This window comes from Calypte anna, chromosome 21 (assembly GCF_003957555.1).
Source record: "Calypte anna isolate BGI_N300 chromosome 21, bCalAnn1_v1.p, whole genome shotgun sequence".
NCBI lineage: Eukaryota > Metazoa > Chordata > Aves > Apodiformes > Trochilidae > Calypte > Calypte anna.
The window spans coordinates 6,176,436-6,190,504 of record NC_044266.1 but is presented as its reverse complement, the minus strand read 5'-3'; the positions used below and the strand labels follow the sequence as shown (position 1 = coordinate 6,190,504).

General features: G+C 56.4%; 1 protein-coding gene across 1 annotated transcript in view; it reads left to right on the top strand.

Annotated features, from left to right (window-relative positions):
* The window catches only part of EPHA8 (EPH receptor A8), a 47,091-nt gene extending 33,693 nt beyond the window's left edge, over window positions 1-13,398 (top strand). The window contains exons 4-17 of the mRNA XM_030463511.1: window positions 520-675; window positions 1,559-1,894; window positions 3,594-3,718; window positions 4,513-4,675; window positions 5,146-5,242; window positions 5,729-5,796; window positions 6,229-6,354; window positions 7,376-7,561; window positions 8,164-8,225; window positions 8,533-8,742; window positions 9,197-9,346; window positions 10,878-11,068; window positions 11,603-11,758; window positions 13,284-13,398. Of these exons, the coding sequence (XP_030319371.1) occupies window positions 520-675; window positions 1,559-1,894; window positions 3,594-3,718; window positions 4,513-4,675; window positions 5,146-5,242; window positions 5,729-5,796; window positions 6,229-6,354; window positions 7,376-7,561; window positions 8,164-8,225; window positions 8,533-8,742; window positions 9,197-9,346; window positions 10,878-11,068; window positions 11,603-11,758; window positions 13,284-13,398 (2,141 nt within the window). The remainder of the gene's footprint in view (window positions 1-519; window positions 676-1,558; window positions 1,895-3,593; window positions 3,719-4,512; window positions 4,676-5,145; window positions 5,243-5,728; window positions 5,797-6,228; window positions 6,355-7,375; window positions 7,562-8,163; window positions 8,226-8,532; window positions 8,743-9,196; window positions 9,347-10,877; window positions 11,069-11,602; window positions 11,759-13,283) is intronic.
* The last annotated feature ends 671 nt before the right edge of the window (window positions 13,399-14,069 follow it).

Here is a 14,069-nt window from a genome sequence, read left to right as displayed (position 1 = left end):
AATGTTTGAGGCACTGGAAGCCCTGGAATTGCATGTGCGGAATACGGGCACCCAGCCAGAGCTCTGCTTCCTTCCTTGGAATCCCAATCTCTTGCCATCCTTCCACCCCCAGACAGATACCTGACACCCCTTCTGTCACTGCAGGGCCCATCGATTTTCCAAACGAGAGAGGAGCTCTTTGGTTGCATGAGGAATGATTCCCCTGAGGGGCTCCGGGATGCTCCCGGCTGGGGATGCTCCCGGGCTGCCCAGGGAAGGAGGCAGAGCCACCGGGGGAGGTTGTGCTGCTGGAAATAGTTCCATCTATCCCTGCTGGCCCTCCGCAGGACCAGGTTTCCAGCTGGGGAGCTGGACAGGAGGGGGCATTCTGTATGCTGGGTGTTTTCCCAGGCACTGGGATGAGAATGAGAGCCGGGAGGTTGGGTGGAGGCTCTGTGCTGGTGGGATTTGCCAAGCCATGGGGTGCTCCTTGTCCAGACACATCCCTCTGAGCTCTGGCCTTTCCTTCCCTCCCCGCAGCCTGCCAGCTGGGTTTTTACAAGTCCGCCCCCGGGGACCAGCTCTGTGCCAAGTGTCCCCTGCACAGCCACTCGGAGAGCCGGGCTGCCCGTGTCTGCCACTGCGACAGCAGCTTCTACCGGGCACTGCAGGACCCCCCCTCTGCTGCCTGCACCCGTGAGTACAGACGCAGCACCCACCCAGACCCAGCTCAGCGTCACCCTCCCCTCCCTGCCTTTCAGCCCCAGCTCTCCCTGGGGTGCCCAAGCTGAGCCCCCCCCCACCCTTGGCTGCACATCCTCACTGTCCTCTGTCTTCTTCTCAGCCTGCTGCTCTCCAAACATCCATGCTCAGGCTCTGCTCCCTTCCCAGGACCTTATCCTGCCCTTGGAGCATGCTGAGATCATGGCAAGCTTGCCTGCTCACCCCCCAGCCACTGTGCTGGCCCCCAGCTGCTGACCTGTGCAGAAAGTCCCATGGGGGTCAGACCTTCTCTGTTTTCCACCCCTCAACACCTTGGCTCTTCCTTCCTAAGCTTCACATACACCCATTTCTTCCTGCTTCCCCCAGAACACACCTGCACCCTGATCCAGAGCACTCTTCCTGCACAGCACTTAACACCTCCCCCCCCCCAGCCCTCTCTGTGTCTGTTTTCTGTTTGGAGCATCCTCTCCCTCTGCTCCTCTCTAGCATCATTTGTGGGTACAGTTGGATGCCACCCCAGGTGCCACCCCCCCTGTGATCCTGCACAGCCCTTTACCCCCTCCCCAGCCCTCTCTGTGTTTTTCCTGTCTTCTGTTTGGAGCATCCCTTCCCTCTGTCTCCTCTCTAGCATCATCTGTAGGTGCAGTTGGGTGCTGCCCCAGGTGCCACCCCCCCTGTGGTCCTGCACAACCCTTCCTCCCTCCCCCCCAGCCCTCTCTGTGTCTTTCCTGTATTCTGTTTGGAGCATCCCTTCCCTCTGTCTCCTCTCTAGCATCATCTGTAGGTGCAGTTGGGTGCCCCCTGTGGTCCCAGACTCCTCCAGCCCTAACACTCTGCCCCTCCACTTCTTTTCCAGGGCCTCCCTCTGCCCCTGTGAACCTGATCTCCAGTGTGAACGGCACCTCGGTGACACTGGAGTGGGGACCCCCCCTGGACAAGGGGGGCCGAGCTGACATCATGTACAACGTGCTCTGCAGACGCTGCGGGGGGGACTCCGGGCACTGCGAAACCTGCGGCTCCGGGATCCGCTTCCTGCCCCAGCAGATGAGCTTGGTGCAGGGAGCCCTGACAGTCACCAACCTCCTGGCACACACCAACTACTCCTTTTGGGTCGAGGCTGTCAACGGAGTGTCTGACCTCAGCCTGGAGGCCAGGAGAGCTGCTGTGGCCAACATCACCACGAACCAGGCAGGTAGGAGGAGCAGACACCCCCTCCGAGCTTTGCCCACGGGGGTGATGCTGAGGTTGCTCCTGCCAGGAGACAGAACCTGCACTAGGAATCACTGGGTGGGTAATGGGTAGTGGACATCCTCCTGCCACCCCAGGAGATGTGACCCCCTCTCCTCTGAGCTGCTGGAGGTGGGTTCAGGGAGCTGGGGGGGCTGGAGAGAAGCTACTGCCCAAGGCAACCCCTCCTTTCTCTGGGTCATGGATTCCTTTTCCATCCTCCAGCCTGTGGCCACTGGTGGAGGCTCCTTTTCTGCAGGAGACAGGGGGCACGGAGGACATGTGTTTGTTGACAGGGACACTAAGTGCAGCATGAATCTTTCAGGCTGTTCCTCCAGCCTTCTGTCCTTTCCCCAAGGGCCAAGCAGCACTTCGTGCTCTGCTCCAAGCTGACACTAAGGCCCTGGCAGATGACAACAACCTTTTCTGGGAGAAGCCTCATCTTTGCAAATCCTTTGCTGTGAAATGCCCTTTCCACAGGGAATACACCTGAGCAATGCTCTAACCCAGGTGGGCCAGGACCTTGCTCCAGGGTCAGCTCAGGCGTGTGCCCAGAGCTGAGCTCAGCCAAGTCCCTTTCCATGCTGGAGGCAGAGGGGATGGGGCAGGGATTCTTCCCTCTCCTTGATCCTTCCAGTTAGAGATGAGCCCCCAGGATGCTCAGGATGCTGTCCCCCTTCTGCTCTCGTGGCACTGGTGCCAGCAGAGGAAAGACAGGAGCTTGGCTGGGTTAGCAGCAGTGTCCTGCCTGGGAGGGGGACACAGGAGAAGGGCTGAATATTCCCACATCAGCCTCTCCGCTGGGACAGGTGCTGCAGAACCCGAGGGGACAGGAGTTTGGCAGGGGCTGAGGTTCAGCTGACAGTGATTTCTGCTTCTCCAAGGAGCCAGCCCAAAGATGAACAGAGCTGGAGCTGCTGCCTCTCAGTCCCTGGCTGCCCCTCCACTGCTGCAGCCCCCAGTGACCCCCCCAGAGCTGCAGCTCCCTCCTCCCCAGAGCTGCCAAATCCCATTTTTCACCCAGCAACTGGGATCCTCAGGGGTGCCCAGGGGTCAGACCCCATGGCTGGCATTCTCTGGGGTTCATCCAGGGGAAATTTTCATAGCAGGCAGAAGCTGGGGGTTTGGCACCTCCAGCTGTGGCAGCTCCAGTTCAGGCATGGGAGGTACAAGGACCTATTGGCAGTGTCCGAGGCCAGGCTCAGGCAGGTGACAGCATCTTGGGGCAGGAGAGCATTCCAAGGCACCTTCAGATGGATGCTTAGTCCCTGACAATTCCTCTAGATCTTCATCATCTCCCTTTTCCTTCTTCCCATTTCCCTTCCACCCTTCTCCAGGTGGGGAAGGAGGAGTCAGGGTCCTGCCAGGGATCTCCCCAACCTCTTGCAGCCCCTCCTCCTTCAGAGGCCTCCATCACAACAAAATCCCAAGGGCAATGCTCTCCTCTTTCCTCTCCTTGGAGTCTGCTCACCCCACAGGGCAAACAAAACCCCACCTGGAAGTCTCTCCACAGCACTCGTGGCTGTGAGCAGAACCAGAAATGGGATCGGAACCAAGAATCCTGCACAGGGCTCTGGTGCCACCTTTCCCTATTGCGTCCCCTTATCCCCAGCCAGGCAGGGAACCCCAGCAGTCACCTCACCCTCTGCTCTCTGCATCCCCAGCCCCATCCCAGGTGGTTGTGGTCCATCAGGAGAGCACAGGACAGAACAGTGTCACCTTGCTGTGGCAAGAGCCAGACCAGCCCAATGGCATCATCCTGGAGTATGAGATCAAGTACTACGAGAAGGTAACACCACAAAGCAGTCCCAGCAGAAGGGCTTGCACAGAATTCCAGGATGGTTTGGGTTAGAAGGGACCTTAAAGCCCCCCAGTGCCACCCCTGCCATGCTCAGGGACACCTCCCACCAGCCCAGGGTGCTCCAAGCCCCATCCAACCTTCAGCACTGCCAGGGATGGGGCAGCCACAGCTTCTCTGGGAAACCTGGGCCAGGGGCTCAGCACCCTCACCCCAAACAGTTTCTTCCCCATCTCCAACCTCAATCTCCCCTCTCTCTCCCACTTCCAAGCCATTCCCCCTCATCCCATCCCTCCAGGCCCTTGTCCCAAGTCCCTCCCCAGCTGCTCAGCTGCTGAGTGATCACAGAAGCACAGAATCCCAGGTTATTTTGGAAAGGAAGAGACATTAATGATGATCCAGTGCCACCCCTGCCATGCCCAGGGACACCTCCCACCAGCCCAGGGTGCTCCAAGCCCCATCCAACCTTCAGCACTGCCAGGGATGGGGCAGCCACAGCTTCTGGGGGCAACCTGGGGCTCAGCACCCTCCTAATATCCGACCCAAATCTCCTCTCTTTCACCTTGAAACTCTTCCCCCTTATCCCATCCCTCCAGCTCCTTGTCCAAAGTCCTTCCCCAGATTTCCTGGGGCTTCTCTAAGGTCTCACCAGAGCCCCTGTTTAGACCAGTTTGGTTTAAATCCTGCTTGTGCAATCGCTGCCATCAGAGCAGCCTTGCTCAGAGCACTTTTTTTTGGCTGCCTGTGGCTGATGCAGCAAATTTTCTGGGGCTGCTTTTCCACAGGACAAGGAAATGCAGAGCTACTCGACTCTGAAATCCAAGGCCACCAGTGCCACCATCTCTGGGCTCAAGCCTGCCACCCGCTACATCTTCCAGGTTCGGGCTCGGACCTCGGCTGGGTGTGGGAGGTTCAGCCAAGCTGTGGAAGTGGAAACAGGGAAGCTGGGTGAGTTTGTGGAGTTGTGGGGTGTGGGAAGTGTGGGGCAGGAAGCATGGGGGGTGATAATGTCCCTGTGGCCATCGTTCCTCTGCCACACCAGGAGGGAGGCTGGAGGGACATCCCCTGGGGCTTCAGGTTGAGGTTGCCCTCCTGAGGTGTGTGTGTGCATGGGGAAGAAAAAGGGAAAAAAGGACAGAAGTTGGAGCAGGGAAGACCTGGTGAGGTCCTGAGGCTTTGGTCTGCTGGATCATGATGGCTTTCCCAGATCTGGGATGGATTTCCCCAGGTGTCAATGGTCCCTGTAAACTGGGAGAGCTCCAAAGCTGGGGCTGATTGGGGAAGCTTAATCATTGATTAAACTGATTGGGGTGCTTAATCTTTAAGATCACCACCACACTGGGGGTAGGTGAGTTTGTGAGCTGAGCAGATGAGTCCCTGCTGAAGCTCTTTGCTTTTTCTGCTCTGGTTTTTCCCAGTTTCTCTCCGCTATGACACGATGACAATTGTCTGGATCTGTCTGACACTCATCACTGGCCTTGTCACCTTGCTGCTGCTCCTCATCTGCAAGAAGAGGTGAGTGCTCCCTGGAGCTCTGCCTCCCATGGCACCAAGCAGAGCAGGAAGGCTGGGAAAGCTTAAACACAACTTTTTTCCTCTTGGTTTTGCCCGGAGCAGCCACAGGTGAGGGGTTTGTGCTGACAGATCCTGCCCTGCTGCCAGCAAACTGGTGCAAACTGGTGCCATTCACAATAAGTCTCCCTTTGAGCCTGCTGGAGGAGAAGCCAGGCAGGCAGCAAAGTTTTGTGGGGGTTTTTTGGGTGTTTTTTTTTTTTTAAATTGGTTGGAAACAGAAGTGCTGAGGTACTAATGGGCTAGCTCCTGTTCTTACCTCTGCTGGCAGAGGGGTTCCAAAGGATGTTTGTCAGTGTGGTGATAGGCACTTTCTATATAGAAATATAATTAGAAATATAATTAGAAATAATAGAAATAAATAATAGAAATGAAATAATAGAATGGTGGGAGTGAGGGGCCTCTTCTGACCCTTCTGTCCCCCTGCAGACACTGTGGGTACAGCAAAGCTTTCCAGGACTCTGATGAGGAAAAGATGCATTATCAGAACGGGCAAGGTAGGACCTTCCCTGCTGCTGACCCTGAGGTGTGAACAGCCCCAACCTGGGGACAGGGGGGACCTGGACCTGGTGGTTCCCAGGTGGTTCCCAGGAGGAAGGGTTTTCACCAATTCCTGCTTCTGGGGTTGTGTCTGGGAGAGCTGAAGGGGGGCTCAGGTTCATGGGGTGAGGTGGGACTGCAAGACCTTCATCCCAGAGGAGTGGAAAATTCATCACAAGGCGGGGGGATGATGGAAGGGGGTGATCACAAGGAGATCCCCAGTTCCTGGGCTGCTCTAAGGCCACTGCTCTGCCTTGGGTTTGCTTGGGGCTTCAGCTTTGGTGGTCCTGCCCTTGCCCATCCGCTACCTTGAGGCATCCTCTGCCTCCCCCCTTCTTGGCAGGAATCCCTGAAAGATTTTGTCTCCTCTCCCCTTTGAAATCTGGCAGTGAAATTTCCTGAGTCCAAGTTCTACCTGGACCCACACACCTACGAGGATCCCTGCCAGGCTGCCCAGGAGTTCACCCGGGAGATCGAAGCCTCCCGCATCAAAATCGAGAAGGTCATCGGGTCTGGTGAGTCCCCAGGGCAGGGAATCCACTCCTTGGAGCCAGCCTGGGGCAGAGGGATGCTGTTCAGATGGTGTGGAACTGATGGGCTCAGGCTGTGCCATCTGGGTGCTCCACCCTGCTTTGAAACCTCAGAGCCAGCACCGGGGCTGAGAAGATACAAAGGAAACTGGCAAGCCAAGTGGTGGATTTCTTTTTATTTATTTTTTGTGAAGAAAAGGGATTTTTTTTTTTTTTGCACAGCTCAGAGGGGAGCAAGAATGGGAGCTGGAACTTTCCCAGCAGCTCCCCAGGGAAGAAGGAGGAAGCCTGATGGAGAGACAGCTCTGCTGCAGTGAGAAACTCCCAAATTTGCTGGTTCAAGGCAGTAAAGCCAGTGGCACTGTAACCACTGCTCCTGGCCTCTTGCCTTCAGTGAAATGCACCAGGGAGGTGATTCCTGCTATTCCTACCTTGTTCCCAAAGGGGCAGTGGAAGCAGGAGGTGGGAAACCCTTTCAGGGGCAGCGATCCTATGAAGCAAATATCCTATGAGGAGAGGCTGAGGGAGCTGGGGGTGTTGAGGCTGGAGAAGAGGAGGCTCAGGGGAGACCTCATCACTCTCTGCAACTCCCTGAAAGGAGGTTGGAGCCAGGGGGGGGTTGGGCTCTTTTCCCAGGCAACTCTCAGCAAGACAAGAGGGCAGGGTCTCAAGTTGTGCCAGGGGAGGTTTAGGTTGGAGATGAGAAAGAATTTCTTTCTGGAGAGGGTGATCAGGCATTGGAATGGGCTGCCCAGGGAAGTAGTGGATTCTCCGTGTCTGGAGATCTTTCCAAAGAGCCTGGATGTGGCACTGAGTGCCATGGGCTGGGAACCACGGGGGGAGTGGAGCAAGGGTTGGACTTGATGAGCTCTGAGCTCCCTTCCAACCCAGCCCATTCTAGGATTCTATGATGCAGAGGGAGAGCCCAGGAGTCCCGAGTCCCAGGAAGATGTCAGCTGCCCACGGAATGGTCCATGATGCTCCCTGCCCCTCTCTTGCCTTGCAGGGGAGTCAGGAGAGGTGTGCTACGGCCACCTGAAGCTGCCAGGGAAGAAGGAGCTCCCCGTGGCCATCAAGGCCCTGAAGGCAGGCTCCACAGAGAAGCAGAGAAGGGACTTCCTCAGTGAAGCCAGCATCATGGCACAGTTTGACCACCCCAATGTCATCCACCTGGAAGGGGTGGTGACCAGGAGTAGGTGGCTGCTGGGGATGGGACACACCAGGGGGGGTGGCAGGACTGGAAGGTGTCTCCTAGGGGGAGGTGGGGGTCAGGGAACTCTTTGGGTGCACTCCATCCTTCAGCTGCCCACCTCCATCCCACTTTTGTGCCTTCTTTCCACGTGGCAGTTCCTCACCTTGCCCCACAGGGCACCCCAGCTCAGGGCTGTTGGGGTATAGGAGATGTCCTACCTGTTAGCATTTATTTTAAAGGCTTTCTTTGCTGAATGTGAAGTCTTCCTTCAAAAAGGGGCACATTCTGATGCCAAGAGCTAAGCTGATGGAGTGCAGGTTTCAGCAGAATGATGATTCTGACCCAGCCACATCAGTATCACAGGGAGGGAAGGGTAAGTGTCAGGGTTATGGCCTTATCTCCACTGCCCTGCACAGTGTTAGGGTGGTTCCAAAGAATGTTTAGCAATATGGTGATATATTTATGTATATAAATATATATATATACATAAGGATCTGTAGGGCTGCAGGAGATCCACTGGGCTGGATCCATCTCTTTCCCAGGGCTTCCTGGAGGAAGGAAGGTGACTTCCCTGCTAACTCCCCCTCCCTTGTCTCCTGCAGGCAAACTGGTGATGATTGTCACAGAGTACATGGAGAATGGCTCCCTGGACACCTTCCTCAGGGTAAGGAGCTCACTTGTCTGTTTTACACACTGCACATCCCTGCTCCTGGTCTGAGTGGCTGGAGGAGAGGCTGGCTCCTGCTTCTCACCCCCCTGCATGGGACCAACATGCTCTGGGAGCTCCAGGGCACTTCAGCTCCATCAGGCACCTGCCAAAGGAGGCAGGAGGTGAGGGGGGTGACAAGAGAGAGGCTTAAGGGAGGGACTGAGCTAAGGATGAGGTGTCCTAGGGGGTCAGTCCAGCAAGAGCAGCACCAACAAGTTGCTAAGAAGAAGCAGGAATGAACTCTGGGTTGTTTCCTCTGCAGAAACACGACGGGCAGTTCACCATCATCCAGCTGGTGGGAATGCTGCGTGGCATTGGAGCAGGCATGAGGTACCTGGCTGACCTGGGCTACGTGCACAGGGACCTGGCAGCCCGAAACATCCTGGTCAACAGCAACCTGGTCTGCAAAGTCTCTGATTTTGGCCTCTCCCGCATCCTGGAGGATGACCCTGATGCTGCCTACACCACCACGGTGGGTGGCTCCTGGCATGGCTGTGTCACTGAGCCTTTCTGACCATTATTGCCCCAGGCCACTGAGAGATGGACAGGGACACTTCCCATCAGCCCAGGTTGCTCCAAACCTCCTCGGTCCTCTTCAGAAGGTGCCATTCCATCACTTGTCTGATCTGCTGGAGATAGGGATGGAATCTCAGACTGGTTTGGACTGGAAGGGACCTTAAATATCACCCCGTTCCAACCCCCTGGATGGAGAGGGACACTTCCCATCTGCCCAGGTTGCTCCAAGCCTCTTCAGAAGGTGCCATTCCAGCACATCACTTGTCTTGGGATGGAGTCCCAGACTGGTTTGGACTGGAAGGGACCTTAAATATCACCCAGTTCCAACCCCCTGCATGGACAGGGACACTTCCCATCAGCCCAGGTTGCTCCAAGCCCCATCCAACCTGACCTCTGATGATTTTTTTCAGGGTGGGAAGATCCCAATCCGCTGGACAGCCCCCGAAGCCATCGCCTACCGCAAGTTTTCCTCAGCCAGTGATGTCTGGAGCTTCGGGATCGTCATGTGGGAGGTGCTGGCTTATGGGGAGAGACCCTACTGGAACATGAGCAACCGGGATGTGAGTGACCCCGGGGGAAGAGGGACCCAAAGAGCAGCCTTGTCCCCTTGGAGGACACACCAGTGCCAGGCCCCTCCTTGCAGCCAAGAGGTCCAACCCATGGCTGTGCCCTACAAGCCTGGCTGGAGAGCTTTGGGATTTGTTGTGCCACCTCTGCCATTCCCTGGAAGGGGTCAGAGCTTCCCTAGGATCCCCACAGCCCCTCTGCTCCAACCCTCCCATTGCCTTGGCAGCCCCAGGTTTCCACCAATACTGGGCTTGTCAGAGCCCTGGGGAGACACTCTTACATCAAGGAGCAGAAAACCTGTAGGGAAATGTAGGTTATGTAGGAAAATGTAGGTTGTGGGGGCAAAATTCCTAAAAGGGGGCAGTAAAATGAATATTTTGACTCTGCAGGTTGCCAGGGCTCCTCTTTTTTACCTGTGGGGACTCAAAACCTGGCTGCTTTCTTCCTGCTCTGGGTCTCCTGAGAGTCCCCTTCCTCCTGAGCGTTTTTATTGGTTTAGAAAGTGGTTTAGTTGGGTGCAGGGCATAGATGCAGAGGCTCAGGTTGCCTCCTCCATGCAGACCTTCCTCCAGCCTTGCCAGTGGTGGCAAATCCTGGCTGTAGAGCAGTGGAATGGGAGAACATCTCTTGGCTTTGCTGGAGGGAAGCTGCAACATTTTCAGAGAATAATGGAATGGGTTGGGTTGGAAGAGATGTTAAAGATCATCCAGATGCAAATCCCATGCTCAGGGACATCTCCCACCAGCCCAGGGTGCTCCAAGCCCCATCCAACCTTCAGCACTGCCAGGGATGGGGCAGCCACAGCTTCTCTGGGAAACCTGGGCCAGGGGCTCAGCACCCTCACCCCAAACAATTTCTGCCCCATCTCCAACCTCAATCTCCCCTCTCTCTCCCACTTCCAAGCCATTCCCCCTCATCCCATCCCTACAGACCCTTGTCCCAAGTCCCTCCCCAGCTGCTCAGCTGCTGAGTGATCACAGAAGAACAGAATCCCAGGTTATTTTGGAAAGGAAGGGACATTAATGATGATCCAGTGCCACCCCTGCCATGCTCAGGGACACCTCCCACCAGCCCAGGGTGCTCCAAGCCCCATCCAACCTTCAGCACTGCCAGGGATGGGGCAGCCACAGCTTCTCTGGGAAACCTGGGCAGGGTCTCAGCACCCTCACCCCAAACAATTTCTCTTATATCTAACTTAAATGTCTCCTCTTCCAGCTTGAAACCATCCCCCCTTATCCTGTCACTCCATACCCCTTAAAAAAAAAGTCCCTCCCCAGCTTTCCTGGAGCCCCTTCAGGTTACTGGGAGACCACTCTTAGTTCTCCTTGGAACCTTCTCTTCTCCAGGCTGCAAATTTTCAGCCTTTTTGCACCACTTAGGAAATCAGAGACCTCACACAGCTGGCTGGAAACACACTTATCACTGACCATGAACCTTGTGTCCTGCTTCCCAGCACCTGATGCTCCAGGGCCCTTGGAGCTGGGCAGGATGGGAGCCCCACTTTGCCATGTGGCTTCTTTCCAGGTCATTAACTCCGTGGAAGAAGGCTACAGGCTGCCTGCCCCCATGGGCTGCCCCACAGCCCTGCACCAGCTGATGCTGGATTGCTGGCAGAAGGATCGTGGTGAGAGGCCACGCTTCCCCCAGATCGTGGGAATCCTGGACAAGCTCATCCGAAACCCCGAGCACCTCAAGTGCACAGCAACCATCAACAGGTAAGGGCTCCCTCCTGCAAGGGCTGGCAGCTGGAGTTGGGCAGAACGTGGGGGTTTGTAGCAAATAATGGGTATTTCTGTCTGGCTCTAGCAGCAGTGGGTGCCCTGTGGCCATGGGCAGGGGTTGGGGCAATCCCAAGCATAAATCCAGGCTGGGAGGAGAATGGAGTGAGAGCAGCCCTGAGGGGAAGGATTTGGGGGTGTTGGGTGAGGAGAAGCTCAACATGAGCCAAAAACCTGTGCTGGAAGCCCTAAACCCCCCCCTGTCCTGGGCTGCATCCCAGCAGTGTGAGCAGCAGGGACAGGGCTGTCCCCCTCTGCTCTGCTCTGGGACATCCCCTGGGGTGCTGGGTCCTGTTCTGGGGTCCCCAACAATTCTGTGATTTGGGGCCCATGGGTGCATCTTGCACTTCACTGCTGTGCTCCCACTGTGGCACCCCCAGCATCCTCCCATCCCAGGCAGGATGGATCCCAGGGTCCCAGGTCACTCAGAACCAACAAATCCTGGTCTAACCCCTCCTGTCCTGCTCACAGGTTCACCCAAACACGCTCGGACAGGGGTGTCCTTGACCTGTCCAGCTGCCTGACAGTGGAGGACTGGCTGGATTCCATCCGGCTGGGACACTACAGGGACAACTTTGCCATGGCAGGGTACTCCTCCCTGGGCATGGTGCTGAGGATGAACATTGAGTGAGTACCAGAGAACAAAAAGGGTTTTTTTCCCCCAGGTTGGGTTCCTCTTCCCCATCCCAGCCAGCCCCAAACACTGACCTTCCAGCTCCAGCTGACTGGTCCCTGATGCCAGGGACACAACCTGAAGGAAAGGGTGTTGAGACCTGGGGCAGTGTCTGAGGTGTCCTCACCTTGGAGAGAAGGTGTGGGAGGTGTAGCAAGAGGGTGTGAGTACCAAGTCACCTCTGGTGCTCCGTGGTGGCTCTGCAATGTCACCATAGGTAATTGGGGTCTTTCAGAAGGTCATAAAATCCAACCTCAGAGTCTCTGTCTCCTGGAACTTCTCACCTTGCCAAAAGCATCTCTGGAGCAGTGTGTGGCTGCTCCACACTTCGCCGCCTCTCTGGGGGTGTTGGGGAACCAGCAAGGCTGGGAGACACCTCAGAGCTTCTGCAGACCCTGCTGAGGGCTGGCTTGGTGGAGCTGAGCAGAGAGGCATCAGTGTGAATGGACAGTGAAGTGTCCAAGGCTGGGTTAAGTAAGGAGAAAAAGTCTCCCTCCACCCCCCCTCCTGTAAGGAGCTTGCTCTGCCACCTCTCCAGGGGGTCTCTGAGGTGCCTGATGCTCCGAGTAGTACCAGAAGAGGCACCAACTTCACTTGCTCCTCCTCTGGGCTTCCATTCCCCATCCCTTGTAGCACCAGGGTTGGCAAGAACCTCTCCTGCCTCTCAGAACCCCTGTTCCGTGTCAAAAGGCATGCAGCTCCTCTGCCTGGGGGAGGATGTGACACTGGGGACCTTGGGCAAGGTGTGGCAGGCAGAGACAGTAAAAGGGAGATGGAGGGACAGGGGCAGAGGGCTGTACCTGGGACCTTCACTGTGGGACTGGGCTGAGGCTGCTCCTTGCTCCTCATGCCCACCAGGGAAGGTTTGGTGTGGGGAAAGCTCATCCTCCATCTGCCTTTCTGATTGGGTTAGCTGGGGCCATCTGAATCCAATTTCAGAGCATGGGTCTTGTCACCCAGCAGCCTGTCAGGAGTGACCTCCCTGCTCCTGCTGCCCTCAGGGATGTCACAGGAGGATGTGTTCAAGTCCATGGCATCCTTCCTCCCTGGGATGATACCTTCCTTCCTTCCTGGGATGATGCCTGCCTGCCTCCCTTCCTTCCCAGGATGATACCTCCCTTTTTCCTTGAGATGATACCTTCCTTCTTCCCTGGGATACCTCCCTTCCTTCCTCCTTGGGATGATACCTCCCTTACTTCCTCCCTAGAATGATACCTCCCTTACTTCTTCCCTGAGATGATACCTTCCTCCTCGGGGTGATACCTCCCTTTTTTCCTGGGATGATGCCTTCCTTGCTCCCTGGGATGATGCCCATGGCCTTGTAGCAGCCTGGTGCTGGTTGGCAAGTGGAGAGGAGGCAGTGCTGGCCTGGGCTGGTCCATGGGGAGCACACAAGGAGAGGATCCATGTGTTGTGTGTGTGTCTGGGGCCTGGAACAGCTCCAACCATGGGGTGCCTGACAGTGTCTTTGTTCTCCAGGGATGTCCGGAGTCTGGGAATCACCATGATGGGACACCAGAAGAAGATCTTGAGCAGCATCCAGTCCATGAGGTCCCAGCTGCTGAACACAAATGGCCCCAGGAGGCATCTCTGATCCCAGAGCTGAGCCCACATCAGGCATTCCCTAACACTTCCCCTGGCAAAGGGGCAGCGAGGGTGGTGAACAGGAAAAGGGGCACCAGAGCAGGACCTGGAGCCCCACCAGCATCATTTTGATTTCAGAGTCAGTGGAAATGTGTCTTCCCAGACCCCCTGATGGTCCTGCTGCCTCCCTGCCCCACCTGCAGAGGGGAGCAGCCTTCCAAAGGGGTTAGGGACAGGTCATGATGCTCTCAATCTTCTGCTGTGTCCCTATGGGTTAGGGAGTTCCAGGGACAGGTCATGATGCTCCCATCTTCTGCTGTGTCCCTGGGAGTCTGGGAGTTCCAGGACAGGAGGTAACTCCTCCACATGATGGGATGACCCCAGCCCCACTTCCAGCTGGAGCTGATGTCAGACACAACAGCAATACCAGGAGTGGTTGGGATGAGGCTTTCCATGGCACACAACTCCTTGGGATCTGGGGAGCCTGTTTGGATCTCTGAACTGAAGAGGGCCCCATGGGCCAGCACATAGCAGGCACAACCCTGCTCCCATTACCTCCCAGTTCCAGTGTTCTCCAGCCTGAGCTGGCACCAGCCTGCAGGTGACTTCATGGCCCAGGAGGGCAAGGGACAAAGGAGAAGCTGGCAATGCCAGGGACAAATGACTCTGAGACTGAAGGAG